Source organism: Augochlora pura, chromosome 8 (assembly GCF_028453695.1).
Source record: "Augochlora pura isolate Apur16 chromosome 8, APUR_v2.2.1, whole genome shotgun sequence".
Classification (NCBI taxonomy): Eukaryota; Metazoa; Arthropoda; class Insecta; order Hymenoptera; family Halictidae; genus Augochlora; species Augochlora pura.
The window spans coordinates 1,116,902-1,135,387 of NC_135779.1; the positions used below are offsets into that span (position 1 = coordinate 1,116,902).

General features: G+C 40.9%; 4 protein-coding genes across 8 annotated transcripts; 2 read left to right on the plus strand and 2 right to left on the minus strand.

The window, feature by feature from the left end:
- The first annotated feature begins 1,281 nt into the window (after nt 1–1,281).
- Nucleotides 1,282–6,599, plus strand: Hydr1 (abhydrolase domain containing Hydr1). 2 transcript variants are annotated; one of them, XM_078188889.1, is made up of 7 exons: nt 1,282–1,697; nt 3,640–3,809; nt 4,224–4,434; nt 4,518–4,630; nt 5,011–5,248; nt 5,336–5,501; nt 5,592–6,599. In XM_078188889.1, exons 1-7 carry the CDS (start codon nt 1,596–1,598, stop codon nt 5,771–5,773), a joined length of 1,182 nt encoding a protein of 393 aa, XP_078045015.1. In that variant the 5' UTR covers nt 1,282–1,595; the 3' UTR covers nt 5,774–6,599. The 2 variants fall into 2 exon arrangements, with proteins under 2 accessions (XP_078045015.1, XP_078045016.1); XM_078188890.1 differs by lacking the exon at nt 1,282–1,697 and adding an exon at nt 3,064–3,202.
- On the minus strand, nt 6,539–11,881 carry LOC144474215 (prolyl endopeptidase). 2 transcript variants are annotated; one of them, XM_078188883.1, is made up of 13 exons: nt 11,758–11,881; nt 9,900–10,013; nt 9,510–9,733; nt 9,259–9,446; nt 8,932–9,157; nt 8,687–8,846; nt 8,405–8,605; nt 8,139–8,321; nt 7,952–8,065; nt 7,731–7,879; nt 7,438–7,650; nt 7,012–7,336; nt 6,539–6,951 (listed from the first exon to the last, which is right to left on the minus strand). In XM_078188883.1, the coding sequence occupies exons 2-13, from the start codon at nt 9,969–9,971 to the stop codon at nt 6,886–6,888; spliced, it is 2,121 nt and encodes a 706-aa protein (XP_078045009.1). In that variant the 5' UTR covers nt 9,972–10,013; nt 11,758–11,881; the 3' UTR covers nt 6,539–6,885. The 2 variants fall into 2 exon arrangements, with proteins under 2 accessions (XP_078045009.1, XP_078045008.1); XM_078188882.1 differs by lacking the exon at nt 11,758–11,881 and adding an exon at nt 10,087–10,269.
- Lipt1 (Lipoyltransferase 1) lies at nt 11,870–14,338 on the plus strand. Of its 2 annotated transcripts, none has more exons than XM_078188886.1 (4): nt 11,870–12,645; nt 12,972–13,079; nt 13,395–13,608; nt 13,705–14,338. In XM_078188886.1, the coding sequence occupies exons 1-4, from the start codon at nt 12,118–12,120 to the stop codon at nt 14,052–14,054; spliced, it is 1,200 nt and encodes a 399-aa protein (XP_078045012.1). In that variant the 5' UTR covers nt 11,870–12,117; the 3' UTR covers nt 14,055–14,338. The 2 variants fall into 2 exon arrangements, with proteins under 2 accessions (XP_078045012.1, XP_078045013.1); XM_078188887.1 differs by having other exon boundaries at nt 11,870–12,633.
- LOC144474217 (uncharacterized) lies at nt 13,314–18,438 on the minus strand. Of its 2 annotated transcripts, none has more exons than XM_078188884.1 (5): nt 17,667–18,438; nt 16,014–16,212; nt 15,708–15,941; nt 15,170–15,330; nt 13,314–15,054 (listed from the first exon to the last, which is right to left on the minus strand). In XM_078188884.1, exons 1-5 carry the CDS (start codon nt 17,816–17,818, stop codon nt 14,526–14,528), a joined length of 1,275 nt encoding a protein of 424 aa, XP_078045010.1. In that variant the 5' UTR covers nt 17,819–18,438; the 3' UTR covers nt 13,314–14,525. The 2 variants fall into 2 exon arrangements, with proteins under 2 accessions (XP_078045010.1, XP_078045011.1); XM_078188885.1 differs by having other exon boundaries at nt 16,014–16,285; nt 16,363–18,435.
- Between the last annotated feature and the right edge of the window lie 48 nt (nt 18,439–18,486).

The window sequence follows — 18,486 nt, forward strand, 5'->3', positions numbered from 1 at the left end:
GTTTTAACAGTTATATTATATTTACAACGTAACCAACTTTATCTATACTAATATTAGATTAATTTTGTGCTATCTTTATTGAACTTACGCTGAAGTATTATCAGCCTTATTACCAACATTCCTTTATTTGCAATTCAAAAATATTAAAACAACCGTTATTCAAGACCGTATAGTTTAAATGTTTCATGCATCACGAACCTATGTAAAATCAGCAACAGTAAACCAGTAATGACGAATAGTCTCCGGTTATTGTTCTGTCAAATTATCTACGTAAATGAGCAAAGCAGAGCGCATGGATCGTTATTTACTTGGACATACGGCGATGCTTAGCCACGAGAATAACCGCAAGTGTATCTCGGTGTCCAGAAAGGGGAAACCCGAGATTCAGAATTACAGCATTTAAAAATGAACGAAACTATAGCGCAACGAGTTTTAAAAAAATCAGTCGACCACTTTCTCCTAGCTGACTCGATACTGCGCTCCAGTTTGTTAGTAAATTTTGTTTGAAAACAAAGCATTTATACTTTTGTTCCCAGGCGTTCTTAATCTATGTTAATCATTTTAATTTATGTTAATTTTATTTGTCTGCCCTTGCGATGCGCGATTATGCGAAACATTAATTTTAAGCTTTATTGGTGTCGAATATTTTGAATTATTCGCCCGATGTTCCTCGTATCGTTGACTAGCTAGACATCGCATTGCGCTGTTATCAATTCGCTGTTAAAACGTTTTCACCGTTCCATTTTCAGTGCTGTCACACTTGATACGACCGCAGAACGAAAGGGAACAGTGAATCAGCGTTCAAAGTCGACAATTTTAAATTCGGTATAATTCTTATATAGGTAGGTATCCGGACACCTGGTTAGATTGCAAAAGAATAGCATTTCTCTCATCTTATCTCAAAAGAAATTCGCATTATCTTGTTCACAAAGATCTGTTAGGTTATGAGGGCTTCGGAGACGCAGAGGACCAATGGATACGTGTCATTATTGACGATCGTCTAATCCCCGCAGAAACGATCACCGTGGGCCCTCGATGACCGCATTTGCACCGTTTGACGTGGATTGGCCGAAACAAGTGCAGCTGCATTACCACAGAGTGCCGATACAAAAGTTCACGCCGTCGTCGTTACGTAACTCTGTCACGGCGACGCAACCCGGGGGCGCAAAGAGAGGAGAGTCGAAAGAGAAGGGAGAGAGAGAGAGAGAGAGAGAGAGAGAGAGAAAGGGGGAAAAACGTCTCTCTCTCGTATTGATGTGGGCTGGTGGCGCGGACGAGTGCCCGTTCATAAGTGTGGGAGCGGATCCGCTCGTGCGCACGTGACCGAATCCTCGATGGGTCTATAGCGAACGTTTGTATAGTCTCGGTGACTATCGGCTATCGGTCGCTCGTAATGCTAGTAAGCTAGTTGGCCGTCCAATTATTTGAACGTCATGCGCGTGGACGCGCGACTCTCTGCGAAACCGTCGGCGATCGGTTGTTGGCTACCGGCATCCGACGGGCAAGGATTGTCGACGGACCTGGCGAACACACCGGCGCGCGTTTACGTCGCAACAGTGCCCGCAGTCTGTCGAACGTATCGATAGAGTACAGTGATGGAGAACATGCTCGAGCCACTCCTCGACATCCCGACGGTCTACTACGGGGCGCTGCTGGGCTTCGGATTCTGCGTGTATTACCTTTTCGAAGTCGTCAAAGTGAGTAACGTCGACACCATCAATCATTCCAATTCCCTCCCCTCTCGTCCACAAGCCGCAACCTATCCGACAATTTCTCTGCGACAACCGACAACAATTTTTCCCTGACGAACGTCCGACGTTCGCCGGGGCCCGACCGGCAGATGAACGAGGAAGCTGCATCATCGACGAATCCAGCGCATTGCGACAGATATCTTTCGTTTGTTTCATTCGCGACGCTACCTACATACTTTATGTGTCGCGCGCGCGCGTCCTCGGGATCGAGTGTACAATTTCCGGAGACCATTTTTCTTTAGCCGCGATAGGTCCATCAAGCTGTCTCTGCTCCCCCGGTAACCGCAACCCCCGCGACAACGATCGAAAATTTTTTGGTTAAGCCGAACGTTTCGTTTTCATCCGAATAATACCGAATAATTATCGGAGAGATTCGAGAGTGGCTATCGACAGAAAGGATTGAGTAAATAGGATAATCGGAGTTATGGGAAATTGCTATTTCATCATGTGGACGACGTACGGGGTGTTCCCTGTTTGGATCGGTTCCGGACTTTGAATAGTAATTGAAATTTTTAGACTGTACCATAGAGCAGACGTTACCGTTTATGCACAGACTTTTAACCTTCATTAAGCTCAATCAACGCCGCGTTTGGTTCAGAGTCGCGCCTATATCGGGACTGCCTTGATTCTATTGAAGATACCATTTAAACGGATCAAAAAAAAAGTACGCCCGTCTGGTGAATTCCGCGCGGTCAATTGATTTCCGTGGCAATGAAGGGTTATTGACACGTCGAGACAGCGCGTTCATTTCCATGATTTATGCACCCTGGAAACAACAGAGTCTAATTGTTTCTGTGGTCCCCGCGCCGCGCGGATCGGCATTAATTGCGGTATCTACGTCGCGTCTCTTTTATTCGTGATTATCAATTTGTCCTCGATATTGCAACCTTTGGCATTTCTTACATGGAACTGTTTGCGGCGATACCCGACGGTCACAATTTCAACGGTCGTACGCCCGTCGGGGTGAACGCTACCAAATAATCTGTCGATTTCATTCATCGCTCCTAACGCTTCGTTTGTTTTATTTAAACGTAGATACGCCTCGTACAAAATAATTTCTGTCGGTCGTTTATTAGCGAAACCCGTTTACGCGAAAGTACAGAAATATATTCGTTGTTATCGCGAGATTACAGGCCACAATTTTCGTTCGAGAAAAGTGTGTATCACCGTGACTGATACGAAATATATTAAGGTGAGCCAAAGTTCGAAATCGGTTATCGTACAACTTTCTCGATGATCCAGCGATAGTGAGCCGATACACTATCAGGATTTCCGTGATACGAATAGTTCTCGGGCGAGTCGCACGACCCTTCGCAGTCCATGGCGAGCCACGAGGAGAGATGCACAGTTTATTAATTCGACCTTAAAACTCTGTGGCACTCGCCCCGGACAAATTGCGCGCGCGCGCCGGTGCCTGGCTGCGCGCGCAGTCTACGCAAGAGCCGGAACAGGTAACTCGAATGCACCGAATAAGCCAGTCGTGAAATAATGCAAATGTTTGAATGGGCGGAGGAATCCTTGATGAATGGGACGCGTGTCTGGGCGCGTCGTTTCTTTTATCCGTAACGGTTCAAACAGATATTACATATTCAAAGAAACAAGCGAACACAATCGGATCGTGGAAAAAAAATCAGTTTCCGAACTGAAATTGTACGCCGGACGTATTATCTAATCCAATGCCTTTATTCGTTTTCGTATTCTGAATAAATATGAATATCGATTAATGCGCACGTAGAAGGAAGATAATAACTGAAATATCATTTTAATAAAGGTCGAGCGACTTTGTGGAATTTTAATGAATTTATGTCAGATGATAATGAGAGATCGTGTACATTAATTTATCTAAAATGATATTTGGGAGACACTAATCTGGTAATGTATTTTTCAGACGCCGATGCTGGTCTGCGCGAACGGACCGTTTCGATCGTTCCTCGAGGCACACGTACCTCTGGTTAGGAACAAATTTTGGCCGACCTTATGGTGCTTCGAGTCGAGAGCGCAGACCATTATAGCAAGCATTCTTAGGTCGCGTATTTTGCCGCCTATTATTTATCGCAGGTTGGTAAGTTTACCTTGAACCTCGTGATTACGAGCAAAGCGATACCGCGATCGATTTACCAACGTGAAAGAACTACAATTTAGCAACTATTTCGCAGGATTCTATTTATAGCACTCTTGCGCAGCGTGCTACCACTTAAAAATTCTGCCGTTAAAAATTCTCCTATATCTCAAAGCTGTGATAACTGATTATCACTAAAGCTTTGCATTTTTATAACGACCATACTTATATTGCCTCGAGTACAACAAATTACAATAAAATTTAGAATAATAAATTCTACGCATATAAGTAATATTGATTAAATTTAAATATCGTTCGAATGAGGAAATTAAATTATAATATAACAATGTAGTACTGTACAAAGTTCGCGATTCAATTATCATATTTTTGAACTGTAATTTTTCACTGCACAGAGAAATCCTGACATTGTCGGATGGAGGCGAAGTGGCCTTGGACTGGGCAGAGGAAGGATCCTCGACGACCTCGCCGATCGTGATCATCCTGCCAGGACTCACAGGTGCCAGTCAAGCGGAATACATAAAGTGCCTAATCACATCGGCTAAAAAAGTCGGCATCAGATGCGTAATTTTCAATAACAGAGGCCTGGGAGGCGTAGAACTCAAGGTATACCGCGTTGGTAAATCTATCGACATACATTTGCTCTTTCGGGAATGTTATTTGTCTTTTATTCACTGTTGAATTTGCAGACTCCGCGGACGTACTGCGCAGCAAATAGCGACGATTTGTCCGAAGTTATTGAACACGTGAGAAAGCTTTACCCCAATGTGCCCCTTGGAGCGACCGGGATCTCTATGGGAGGGTAATGATCATTTAATCATAGTTTGTTGGAACACATTACGATCTGTCCAGTTATGAAGCTATATTTACTATAAAAGAAGCTAGCGAGTACTTTTGCACTGGCTGTGTATGAAATTTATTGCAAAGTCAAAGCGCAATCAATTGACTCGGGCCTACTTGGGTACTATCCCCACCATTCCGGCGTGATTCATGAATCGTGATTCATGTTCTGTGCCTTGTATATCTCTTCGAATTTCATCTACATATATATGTATAGTCAATCGCATTATCCTGTCGTCATTACTCACCGACGATTATTTAACAGATTAAATAGGTTCTTTAATGTTTAACGCATTGTCAATGTCTATCCAAAATCGATCTTATTGGTGTCTGTATTCATAGGCTGATATTGGGTAACTATTTGGCGCAAGAAGGACCAATGGCAAAGAACAAATTGAGAGGATGTTTCTTAATCTCTGTGCCATGGAACGTTTTCGCAGCGACGAAAAACACGGAAGAGAATTACTTTAATTTGATGATGAACAAATATTTGGCTGGCACGCTCCGTAAAAATATCAAGCGATTACATTATGCGACGGAAAGCGGGTTCTTCGACGTGGACATAGATACTCTTCTCAAAGTAAGCTTGATCAAGCGTATGCGAAGACTGATATAATTTTCTAATATGAAGATAGTCTTGTAGAGATAAATGTCTTTTGCTTGGCAGAGCCAAACCGTGCGAGAGTTTGATTCGCACTTCACGGTGAAACAGTTTGGCTACAGAGACGTGGAGGAGTACTATTCTAATGCAACCATACACGACAAATTGCACTTGATTGATGTGCCGCTATTATGCCTCAGCGCTGCTGACGACCCATTTCAACCGGTTCAAGGTTTGAATTAGCTTCCCACAGCTTGACGTATACTCATTTCAGATAATCATTCATCGAGATTAATATTTTTTTCTCTTGTTCCGTATTTAGCGATTCCATTAAAGGAGATATCGGAAACCAAAAAGGTAGCCGTCGTGGTAACATCGCGAGGTGGCCATATTGGTTTTCTGGAGGGTATGTGGCCTGTTAAAGAGGAGCAATACATGGGAAAGCTGTTCTCGCAGTTCTTTACGGCATTATTTACCACCGACGTCGATCAACAATTATTGTGACGAACTTACAATATTCAATTTCGACCTCATCCACGATAATCGACGTCAAAATGGATTGTCCACGTTTGGTCATTAAACGAGAAAAGGAACGATCGCGTGCCATGTTTAATTACATATTCAGGGTATCGCACATGTGATGTTAGTAGTAATAAGAATTACAGAACCTTCGCCGCTTTTATAAAAATATTTTTACCAACGACCTATCGAGCGCTAGTTACTAATTGTATAGGGTATAATTTTTTACAAAATTTACGACAAATATACGCACATCCATTCTCGCGTATATATCATAGTGATATTTATTTTTTAACACAGTAAGTTTATCATGGATGTTTTGTAAAGACAAATTATGTGTTTGCGCGACACAATCGCGCAATCAATGTTACGAAGAAAATGATGACCATTATAAGTATAAAATCGCAACACAATTAACAGAACTTTACATTTATTTAATTGTACACTTTATGATAAGCAGAAGTTCCTTGTTTAAAAGGTACGTTGCATGATGTTAGAATAAATTAGGTAAAGTATAATACTTCATATCATCTACAAGTAAAAGGAAATGCTGTCTGTATGATTTAAACATCGCCGGTTGTGATACAGGAAATAATAATACCTATTATTCCATTTTACACATGATATCGAGTCTCGCAGTATTAAAAGAAATCATGAAGGCAAGTCTAATAACGTACCCAAATCATGTTTCATAATGTTTTTTTACTTCTTCAATGACGGAATCATATAAGCCATCAAATACCAATGCCATACTTTAATAAATTGTATATTTGTTATTTAGTATTTAATAAAAAAAGATATACCAATTTCATTTATTGCTTAGATTAGTGTAGTTACTCGTTCTAGTAAAATCGAAAAAATGCACACGGAGAACTGTATTTCTCCACATTCTAATGAACACACGAACACTCCACAGTAAACTGCATGACGGTTTTTAATATTTTTATTCTTTATGAAAAGAAATTCGTTTCATAAAGTTATTTTGCGATGAAGCGTACTATAATATTTTGGAACAGCATTTTGCAAAATGTTTTCGAACACGTTAAGAAATTTTTGCTTAATATAAAATATAAAAATGTTAATACTGTTGGCTTGTGTTACAATTTGAATTCCAAGTTCAACGACTTAACAATAAATGCTAGAATGTCCGTACTTTCCTCGATCTGAAATGAAAAACACGATCAACATTGAAAGTAAAAGTAATAGTAGTTTTAATTACTGACCACTTTCATGGTTGGTTTACCACCGCCATGCCCTGCCTTGGTCTCTATTCTAATGAGTAAGGGATTAGTTTGCTGCGGCAATTTTCCAAGCGTATGCTGCAGTGTTGCAATAAGCTTTAGACTATGCAACGGTACTACACGATCGTCATGATCCGCAGTTAGCAACAATGTTGCTGGATATTGTACATTTACTGGATCTTTTACATTATGCAAGGGAGAATACTTGAGAAGGTTCTCAAAATGCTTCGGGTCGTCGGAGCTACCGTAATCGGACACCCAAGCGACACCAATCGTAAACTTATGGTAACGTAACATATCCATTACCCTGAAAGTATATTCAAGTAGCTGTGACTAAAACCATCGAAATTAATACTTGTGTACAATACAGTACACAAGTATTAATTTCGATGGTTTTAGTATACTTACCCGACTTGAGCAATTGCAGCACCAAAAAGATCAGGTCTCTGATTCGCACACGCGGCTACCAACAATCCACCATTACTACCACCTAAAATGCTTAATTTTGATGATGTGGTATACCGATTTTCAATTAAATATTCGGCAGCAGCTTGGAAGTCGTCGAACACATTCTGTTTGTTGAAGAATCTTCCGCCATTGTGCCATTTTTCTCCATATTCGCTATAAGGATATCAAAAACGAAAAAGTGATGATGGTAATTTACATAAATATCCATAGTATTGTTCACTGTTATCACCTACCCTCCACCGCGTATATTCGCAACTGCTAATACTCCATTTAAGTGTTGTACAAAAACTAGCTTTGTGACGTTAAACGATGGTTGAATGCTTACATTAAAACCTCCGTAACCATACAACAAAGCCGGCATAGAACTATCCAAAACCGCATCCTACGTAAAATACATCATTGATTACATTGCTTTTCGTATACAATCTTAAAAGCAATACGTGTGCACACTCACGTGTTTCATTACTAGAAACATTGGAATCTTTGTGCCATCTTTACTAGTATAAAATATTTGACTAGTCTTGTACATACTCTCATCAAAATTTTTCACTCTAATCTCCCGTAACACCTACAAAAATATGCATGCCTATCATATAACTACGATATCTTATAAGATTCTGTTCATTTAAAATTTATCCAACCTGTGGTTCATCATCATCTTTGAGATCAACTTTGTATATAATACCAGGAACTAAAAAGGATGTGAAGTGATAGAATATTTCGGAGTATTTTTTGTCTCCCGTGAAATTAATTATTTTGCCTACATCCAGTGGAAATGTTCTCAGTTTTTCACCATTCTTCAAACTATGCAGTTGCAGAACATTCTGCAAGAATTCCCATATCTATGAGCGCGAGTCTCTACATGTTTTAAAATTTTTTTAAATATACTCTGCTTGCTTATCTTCACCTTGACATCTTCGATGTAACAAACTACCAATTTATCCTCATGAACCGCACAGGCTCCATCCAGTACATTATGCGAATGTTCTGGTAAAAGATCACTCCATTTTTCCTCTTTATAATCCAGCAAGTCTATAGCTATCAGCTTGTAGTTTGGTGCACCTTTGTTTGTTCGGAATATAGCCTTGCTGCCCTCGTTGGTAATATACTGTGCAGAAAATACAATTGATAAGGATAATTGAGTCAATTAAAACCGGGACAAGATATGCGCACGCTATACACTACGAACTTCGTAATCGGCTTCGAATTTATCGACCACTTGGATTAACTTTAATTTTTCGGTAAACTTCATTTCTGGTTTCAATTCTGTGAAGTACACTAAATTATCCCTACAATCTTTCACAGGTGAAACAATTAGCCATTTTCCACATTGGGAAACCTGTGCACCTCTAAAAATATCAGAAATATAAAATAATGCGTACACAAAATCTACAATTGTTCAATTAATTCACAAATTCATTTGTATCTCCTTACATCCTCCATAGAGGTTCATCAGGAAATTCTATTACAATAACATCTTCCGATTGAGGTGTTCCAAGAACATGGTACATTAACTTCTGATTTATGTTGCCCTCAATCTCTGAACCATCAGTTTTACCTTTCTGTTCTGGATAACAACCATAAAATATGCCCTGGTTATCATGGGTCCATGCTATCCGGGAATACTTGACCTTTTCCAAAACTTCTGGATATTTTTCACCTAATCGTAAATATTTCCTGATAATAAGTATACTTAAATAAGGGGATAAACAGCATTTTCAACGCATGGAATTATTTCTAAAGAAATTATTTTCTACGTACCAGTTTCTGCATTCATAAAATGAATAGTACACCAATCGGATCCACTGCTGGACAGTCCGTATGCATATATACTACCATCCTCGCTAAATTTGCTATTAGAAATGGCAACAGTACCATCTTCTGATAATGTATTTGCATCTAAAAATACTCGAGGCTCACTGTCTAATGTATCTTGAACATATAGCACACTGAAATTTACAAAATTCTTTACTATGATCTTATGATTGAATAAATGATTCCCAGAAAATTACCTTTGATTTTGTAAACCTGAATTTTTATAGAAATAGTATTTGTCTCCGTGTCTAGCTGGGCACGAGTATCTTGGGAAGTCCCACAATTGTTTCAATCGATCATAGATATCTTGACGCGCGTTACATGATTGTAAATATGGTTTAGTAATAGCGTTTTGGGCTTCAACATATGCTTTGGTGTTCTCTGCATCTGGATCTTCCAACCATCTGTACGGATCTGGCACCTGTTAAATGAAATTCCAATTTAAATCTCTATATGCAAGCCAATGATTGAACAATTAATAGATTGATTTCAATAATGCAACATTGTTATAAAAGAGAGCAACATAACGTTGAGTATATTTTTAAATACGGATTTCGCAAAAATGATGAAACTTGTCTTATTCTAACCTCGACTCCATGATAATTATCAATTACGGTCTCGTCACGGGTCGCTTCGGGATATTGCAATTTTTCCAACATATTTCGATTCTGGTTTCGCTCGTTCGTTAAATAACTCGGCACCTACGCTTCGAATAAAATATAATTAAACTTACAGCAATACCCGATAAATACCTACTCCTGAAAAAGTCTTTACTTTAACCGTGGAATAAGACGACGTGCGGGTAAATTGCACAGAATTGCGAGCTGCGAACTCTAATATATTCTTGCAGGCACTGCTTTCGATTTTATGCGAACAATGTTTCCTTATCGTATTTACAATTACCGACAAAGCCACAAAACGCATTATACGATACGTAATATGCAGAACACATAAACGTTACCTGCGCATTTTGTTTTGCAATTTATCTTATCTCATTCAAAATTTCGCAGCCTTTTATTTCTCCTTTAAACAAAATCTTTTAAATGTACGAAGCAATTCGCCACCAGGCAATTCATTAAAATTAATATATACCGGAACTCAACTCGATACGTATTAATAAGAATGCTGTCGGTTATTTATTTCTAAAAGAAAAATTGAAGGAGAAATATATGGTTTGTTAAAATATATTTGACAGAGGTATGTACATTTCAAATCGTTACAGTTGAAGAAAATTTGCTCGGTACTAGATAGAAGTTGTACGATAATGTGAATGAAGTGTTTTCGAGAAAAGTGAACTAAGATATATTTCACTACACAATCTTTCCTTCGACGTATGCGCGTAAATTATAAAAAGAAAAGTCAGCAAACTACTGCTAGAGTAGCTCCATAAATGATTTACCAATACTGCAATTATACAGAAACAGTGACAACGCTATTAGGTTCTCGACACGGAAGAAATATGTATTCTTATCGTTTGGCCTTAATTACCCCTTATTATACTAGTGAAATCTAGAATCATCAAAATATAGTATCTCACACCAACGAACTATATGTGTAATTAAAGAAACATTGTCGCTATCTTGTATGAACTTTAATGGGTGGCGCGATTGCGCCGTCGAAATTCGATGCATTTATCAGTATAACAAGAATGGGGAAAAGAAAGCCCAAGAAAGATCCTCCAGTAATTAGCATATATATTCACAGAATTACTGAAATGAAACAAGAAAGAGAGCAATAATATATTGGTAACAGATAATTTTCAAACTCGGCACCCTAAACGTCGCTTATTATTGACCAAAGAATTCGAACTTATAAGAATCGCGACTGGTACGTGCGTTTATTAATTTTTGGATTTCGGTCAGGAATAACTCAGGCTTCGCACGTCGTGGATTAAACGAAGCGGAAAAAGGGGGGGGGGGGGGGGGGCATCCGGTTGACTATGAATCGCTATGAACGGACCCGAATACATCGAGTGCTGCGAGGGGCGAGAAGCGAGATGCGAGTCAAGGCGCAACTGTTCGGATTCAAAGAGAAGCTGCGTCACGATGATATCGGGTCAGCTGTACTTTGTGCTGCAACCTCAGATAACCTCTTGCGTGTGTTTTATGAACCCCCCACTCTATTTTTTCCCCGATCACACGAAGTTCATATAACATCAAAACCTAACAGTTCGGCGTTCATTGTAATACGCGAGTGCGTCAACGATCAACGAGGAGTGTCCTGCGACCGTGTATTACGCGCTGATTTCTCGAGTGCTTCGAGGGGAACTTGCAAACGCGTATATTCCCTTGTGAAACTAACGCGCCAGAATCCGACGGGGAAGAGGTTGTCGCGAGCCGTCTCTATTTCTATCGGTCGTCGCGGGTAATTTGAATGTTTCTTTTCAAATTGTCAGCACACGGAGGAATGCAAAAGGACTGCCGAGACTGTTTAGGTCTCCGATACCGTATCAACTCCCTGAATCAGAACTGGAAGTGGCTGCACCAAACGATCGCCCTGCACGACTATCTGATCTCTATCACAGCTAGTCAATCCGACGTTTTGAGAAAATCGATTCAATAGGGCTGCTATCTGCTGACGGAAACTTTAACCGTGATCAAGGTTGGTTTCGTCACACGTGGACGGCTACGGTTAAAACGCGGTCCACAGTTTACAACTAGTAAAAAGACTGATTCTGCCTGCCGAGGGATTCTGCTTTCAGGGAGTACGGTTTTCGTGTTCGGTATCGATTTTCATCCCTCTTTAAAATACACGATAAAATACGTCGCACGTAACGAGTGATCAAGAGAGAAATTTCGCACGAGAATGCCGTTGATCAATAAATTTCTCGTCGCTGTCAGACGCGGGTCGTGTTACTGCAACTACCACCAGGTGTCCAGGTACTCGACGGGTTCTGACGACAAGCAGGCCGACCTGAACAAATTGATTAAGAAGTCAGTATTTATATCGCAATCCACGGATGTATTCACCAATTTAGCGTTAGAGGATTGGTTCTATCGGAACGACAATTTCACTAATCATCACATGCTGTTGCTCTGGCGTAATGATCCCTGCGTGGTGATCGGACGTCATCAGAACCCATGGATCGAGCATAACGCTCAATTGGCCGAGAAACGTGGTATCGCGGTCGCCCGGCGCAACAGTGGCGGCGGCACCGTCTATCATGACACAGGCAACCTGAATTTGACCTTCTTCACGCCGCGGGAACGATACAATCGTAAATACAATCTGGGCCTTATAACCAGAGCGCTGTACCGGGAATGGGGTGTCAAAGCTGATATTAATAACCGCGAGGATATCGTCGTTGAAGGCAATTACAAAGTATCCTTTAATGTAATGTATAAAAGCACGCATGTCTTTTAATTTGTACAGGATGTTCCAATGGTCAGCATTGAATATAAGTGTGCGCTAAAGAAAAATTTCGTTGAACATACATTGTTCCGTATCGTGCGATAAATGTTGCTCGCTGGACAGAGCGATGTATAAAACGGTGATACGAATTCGAAACATTGTTGAATTTTTATATTTTCGCCGAGAAGAATAGGCGTTGTAGAAAATGTTGTAAATGTTCGGACTTGTTGGAACAACCTCTTCGATGGCGAAGCTAAGCGCTTCGCGAACGCGCGTTCTATGTTTTCCTCAACTTTGTTGAAACGCAGGTGTCTGGTACCGCAGCAAAATTAGGACGATCGAACGCATATCATCACTGCACGCTTTTGGTCAATGTAAACAAAACGGCGTTAAGCTCGGCGCTTGATACGAATAAGGTAAACAATTTTCCTACCAATTTTCTATACAGAGATTTCTGCACGATATAGCGGCGGTACGCAAAAAAGTAACTCGATTGATAAACCACGTGTAAAACGATTATCGATTGACACGAGATAACAAAACGTTTACCATACCAACTGCTATAACAAATTTTTTACAAAATTAAAGAGAAAAAACAGTTTACTTAATTGAAAATACAGGAAAAGTTTTTATTTAATTGCGTAGACGCGTACGGTTCTAAAAATACAATTTATATCCATATTTATACAGCTGTAAACATGTTTAAAATCTATGCGTTTATGATCTTACAGGATGGCATAAAAACCACTGCCACTGCATCTACCCGATCTCCGATAAAAAATTTAATAGACGTGAATTCGCACATATGTATGGACAAACTTATCAATGCAATTGGCTGGGAATATCTTCGCACGAAAGCATTAGTCTTAGAAGATGGTGGGCAAAACTTAATTCAACAACAGAAAGGATTTCAGTATATCAATCCGACCGAGGATTGGTTCCCAGGTATGATGTTACTTTGAAAATTATGTTTATTGTCATGGTGTATATAGCTCGTCGATGTAAATACATATATACGATTAAAAATAATTCTGTTACCAGGACTCAACGATTTAATAAGCGAGTTTCGATCGTGGGAATGGAACTACGGAAGATCGCCGCAGTTCTCGATAACTCGCGAACTGGACCTCGTCGGCCAAGATAGCAAAGTCCATCGTTTTAGTCTAACATTAGAAATACAAAATGGAGTTATCGAGGAAATAAAAATGAGACTCCCGGCTGGTCTGGTGTCGAACAATTTCAGTCAAGACGCGAGCGTGATAACTAATCTACGGGGAACGAGATACGACCACGAAATAACAGAGAACATAATAACTGCCATCGGCTGCAAGACTGTTACATTAAGTACGAGACAGAACGTAGATAAAAGTAATATGATTGCTACGCAATGACCCGATGAACAATCATAATGATTGTGCTTAAATTGTTGTGTGCTAAATCAAGTTGCCGCATAACAAGCTGTGAGAGCAGTACAGACTTGTATCATAATACGATTTTATTAAAAGATTTAATAATACTCATTGTTATATATATATACATATATATGCATGTAATATATTGTAATATAAATTACAATAAGTACATATATTCTATGTTGTATGTACTGATATTTCATACCGTTGTTATATGAATCTTATGAATTGTTTTTGTTTTAATAAATGTTGTTATTAATTAATTAATTTAGTAAAATTCAATTATGTTCTTTTTTAACAAATCTCTTGCATGTTGTTGGACAAATCATTCATGTATAACATGTAACAATGATTCGGCCGGTTTATGTATAGATATATAATTTCAATGTGAAAACAGTGCTTACATTTTGTAAAATCTTTTGTATGGTTGATTTAAACTATGATTTAATTTTAATGTCTCATTAGGCAATACCTGCTAGGTTGTAGTAAAACATCCCGATAGGATGGTGGTGGAGTATCAGGACACAACGCAGACAGACATCTATGTGGCTCCACCAGTAGCGAGTTGTCATTGTTATCAACTAAAGTGTTTTCTCGTACCCGACATAGGAAACATGAATATATTCCTGACAACCATATATAGGAACCCACCAAGCCGCATGCCATACCAAGTATAAAACCGATAATAAGCAACCAAAGCGAATTGGAAAAAAGCATTTGTTTTTTCGATTCCTCATCTATTAACTGAGTTTTATTGTCGGATGAGCTGGTGAGATTATTCTTGTTTATCACTGTATTCGTAGCAGTCGCATTCGTCGGTGCAAAGTAACGATAATTCGTCGAGTCTTTCGTAGGGGCGATCATCATTTTTTCGGATTTTTTCGAATATTTCTGACCGCAGACCTCAAGAAAGTTCACTCCTTTATGCACGAGATGTCTGTGCAGGTCGCGCATGTCATTGTTACACGACCATGGATTCCTGAAAAGATTTCAAATCATACAACAATGATGCATATGATTCGAATTCCATATATGTATTATTATAATAAATTGTTTGTCCAAATGCATGAAATTGTGGAAAAGGTTTTTCATACTTCTCTAACGATATCTCCTTCAAATGAGGCAAGTTTTGTACAACTGAGCGACTCAACCGAATCATTAAATTATTTGAAAGATTGAGACGCTGAAGACGCGGGAGTCCATCGAACGTGTCCGATGGTAGATGACTGATCTGGCACGAATCCAAGTTCAGCTCCTAAATAAAAATCCATTGTACATTATTGAAAACGATAGCGTTTGTAAATACAGCGGGATTCCGATTATCCGGCATGCTTGGAACCAAGGATCTCTATTTTCTTCTTTATTAATACTTCCTTAAAATTGATATTTGAAAATGGCGCCATTTGCGACAAGTGGCGCCTCACGACATTACCGACAGTAGATTTTGGCTAACAGTTTGAGCTAACCTTAAATTTAGTTTAAATTTTCGCCCCGAGGGGCACCACTTGTCGCAAAGAGCGCCAATTTTAAATTAGATGAAACGACTCGATAACAAATTAGACAATAAAAAAGAAATCAAGATTACAGTAGAAACCAACAAATGATTAAAAAAGTAATTATTTTTGCGATTACCGTGAGCGAAGGCGTATGCAACTTCGGCACATTGGCGTTAAAGTTGTTCTTGGACAGGTACAAAATTTGCAAATTTTTGTTCCACTCGAAAAGATTGCCCGAGATGGCGTAAAGATGATTTTTGGACAAATCCAGTATGGCCAAATCGAAGAGTCCGTCGAAAGCGTTTAAATCGATCTCGCTGATCGTATTTCGCGACAGATTCAAAAATTTTAAGTTTGCCAGGCCTACGTTCTAAACAGGACATAAACGCTGTTATTGGACGGAAAACAATTTCGAAGATATTGCTCGTAAAAATATACTGACCTTCAGCTCGAAACCGCTCAAAGAGGACACCACGTTATCCGACAAGTCCAAGGCCTCCACATTATGCAGGGTACCTGCGTCAACGCTAAAAAGATGGCGACCCGTGCAAGAGGCTCGTCGCAACTTGTACCAAATGTCACAGACGCATAGCGGTGAACAAGCCTCGGTGGATTGTGCCGAAACACCGGTTCCGACGACGCTTAGAATGAGAAAAACGAGCATATCCGATTCCGTAGTTACCGGCCACTCTACGTAACCACCGAAACTAATGCCTTGTAAATAAATTATACCGATCGCACCTTGATAAAACGATTAAACAAGCGAAATCACTTCCGATAGGTCTTGTTACCTTTTAGAATGATCGTGACTGTGACTCTGTCGCGCGAACGTAATCTTATCTTCCACACACCGTTTTATCTACGTCAACGTGGATGTAATAATCGTGATACGTCATCGTTATAGCCAGCGAGCGGTCTCCCATACCTTTTTTTTTTCTCGTCGTTGCTCTTTTCCAGCAATATAAACGATGAAACAACGTGTGTTTGTCAGCGATAAAAAAATCCCGACGAAAACAATGCCTCGCAGAATTATTTGTCATACTTTTACGGCACTCCCGAAAGGGTCGTTAAAAGTGTCGGGGAATTTTTGGGTACGAACGATACGGGGCCTTCCTTGAACCGCGCGTAACGGAAAAGCGGGGCATTATTTGTCGAACCTCTCGTGCCAATTCTTTTAAACTGACTGACACGCTTTGTGAGCAGGAACAATGGAGTATCATAAACAGGGAGGGTAGATTCTTTGAAAAACATCCTCACCGCAGACCAAAACCGATGACCGCGATAAATTCCGTCCAAGTGCCGATGCCGGCGCGCACAATAGAAACGAATTTCAATTTTAAAGCCGATCCTTTGTGACACGAAAGGGACCCCGTACGCGACATACTGCGAGGACTAATTATTTTATTCGGGTCTCCGCGTTCCGTTGCCGGCATTCCGTTGTCACCGAAAACAGAGACAAAAAAATTGAGATAATTCTGGAAAAACGAAGGAAGCATTATTTTTTAATAGATGCGGCAGAGTTGCCTGGTAAGCCGCATCGACCAGTAATCCATTCATAAGATCAGCGTTATTTTTGCAACGCTATGATGTTATAACCTTTGGATTGGATTTAAAAAATTGTTTAAAATAGAGAGTGTTTATTGGCGGGTGATGATAAAAAAAAATACAGGCGAATTACAGCACGGTGATTAAAGCGAAGGAAGGAACGAGAGCCGCACGGAATTGAACATTCTCCACGTGGAGGACGTGTCGAGGAGAGGCGCGTTTAGCAGTTAAACGGCGACGTTAATGCAATGAAGATGACTAAGACCCCATTACATTGACATCGAGGAATAACGCTACAATGCACGGGCCGGGTATAATCCGCGTTCCTTTATGCGTCGAGGAGAGGAACGGTTTAGCCGGGTGACAATTAAATGTTACTCACTCCTAGCCCTTGGCACCTCTTTCGAAGCGCAGCGAAGCGAGGGGGTAGCGCGCTGTCGGCGTGAGCTAACACTGCGCGGAGCGTGTTTATTGCGCAACGTCCACGGAAATAAATCTAGGATAGGCTGCTGAGAACGCGTGGACCGAGTTGCCTTCTATTCGGCCTTACCATCCGTCCCCACCAGCCCCTTCGCATCTTCCGGCCATTTTCATTGCTCGTCGCCGTCCTCCGCGCCGCCATCGCGGGCCTACGGTATAGCGATGCAACCGCCTGGCCTCACCTTCGACGACAACACCGCCGCCACCGCCGCCGTGCCGCATCAGATCGATTTATCGGTGGAAGAGCAGCGTACACCAGGCGAGCCCGGCCGGCTTTTCGGTCTCCGAACCTACGATACTCGTGTGGCATCTCCCCCGCGGCCTGGGGATCGTCGCTCGCGACGAACGAACCGATCACGGTCATGCACCAGTTTCCGAAACCACGATACTACGCATCGGCCGAGAAAACGAATCTCCGTCGTCGAAGACACTTCACTCGACCGTGTTTCGTCACTGGCGCCCTCAGCTGACACAGAGCGTTCGTCCGACGATCGTGTAACAACCGTACATACACTATGTAACTCGATCGATCTTCTGTACATACGAGAGAAAAACCGAAGAATAAAGAAAAAGCGAAAAAAAAAGAAAGCATCACACCTATCGGCCGACGAGGAAGAAGAAAACATTGTCCGGCATTCGAGGCCGAAATGTTTTCCGTTCGCACTTTCGCCAGGTTCGTTTCACGACGATCGCGGTGTCTCGCCGGTTTCGCAAGGCGGGTCCGTTACCACCGAATAAACCGAAAACAGCACGCATTCCTCACGATGCACAAACCTTGGGGGGAGGAATCGGTTCGGTTGGCGAGGCTCTCTTTGCGACACATTTCCGAGTCGCGAGAGCCCGGCGAGGCTCGCGTCGAGCGTCGCGCGAAGATATTTCACTCGGCCCGT

Coding starts and splice junctions, on each gene's coding strand:
- Hydr1 (XM_078188889.1), top strand. CDS start 1,596: ATGGAGAACATGCTCGAGCCACTCCTCGACATCCCGACGGTCTACTAC. Junction 3,810..4,223: donor CCGCCTATTATTTATCGCAG/GTTGGTAAGTTT, acceptor TTCACTGCACAG/AGAAATCCTGACATTGTCGG. Junction 5,249..5,335: donor ACATAGATACTCTTCTCAAA/GTAAGCTTGATC, acceptor TTTGCTTGGCAG/AGCCAAACCGTGCGAGAGTT.
- LOC144474215 (XM_078188882.1), bottom strand. CDS start 10,236: ATGCGTTTTGTGGCTTTGTCGGTAATTGTAAATACGATAAGGAAACAT. Junction 10,014..10,086: donor CGTCTTATTCCACGGTTAAA/GTAAAGACTTTT, acceptor TTCGAAGCGTAG/GTGCCGAGTTATTTAACGAA. Junction 8,322..8,404: donor GTTACATCGAAGATGTCAAG/GTGAAGATAAGC, acceptor GAATTCTTGCAG/AATGTTCTGCAACTGCATAG.
- Lipt1 (XM_078188886.1), top strand. CDS start 12,118: ATGCCGTTGATCAATAAATTTCTCGTCGCTGTCAGACGCGGGTCGTGT. Junction 12,646..12,971: donor ATTACAAAGTATCCTTTAAT/GTAATGTATAAA, acceptor GTTGAAACGCAG/GTGTCTGGTACCGCAGCAAA. Junction 13,080..13,394: donor CGGCGCTTGATACGAATAAG/GTAAACAATTTT, acceptor ATGATCTTACAG/GATGGCATAAAAACCACTGC.
- LOC144474217 (XM_078188884.1), bottom strand. CDS start 17,818: ATGCGGCACGGCGGCGGTGGCGGCGGTGTTGTCGTCGAAGGTGAGGCC. Junction 15,942..16,013: donor TGAGCGGTTTCGAGCTGAAG/GTCAGTATATTT, acceptor TGTCCTGTTTAG/AACGTAGGCCTGGCAAACTT. Junction 15,331..15,707: donor TGCATACGCCTTCGCTCACG/GTAATCGCAAAA, acceptor ATTTTTATTTAG/GAGCTGAACTTGGATTCGTG.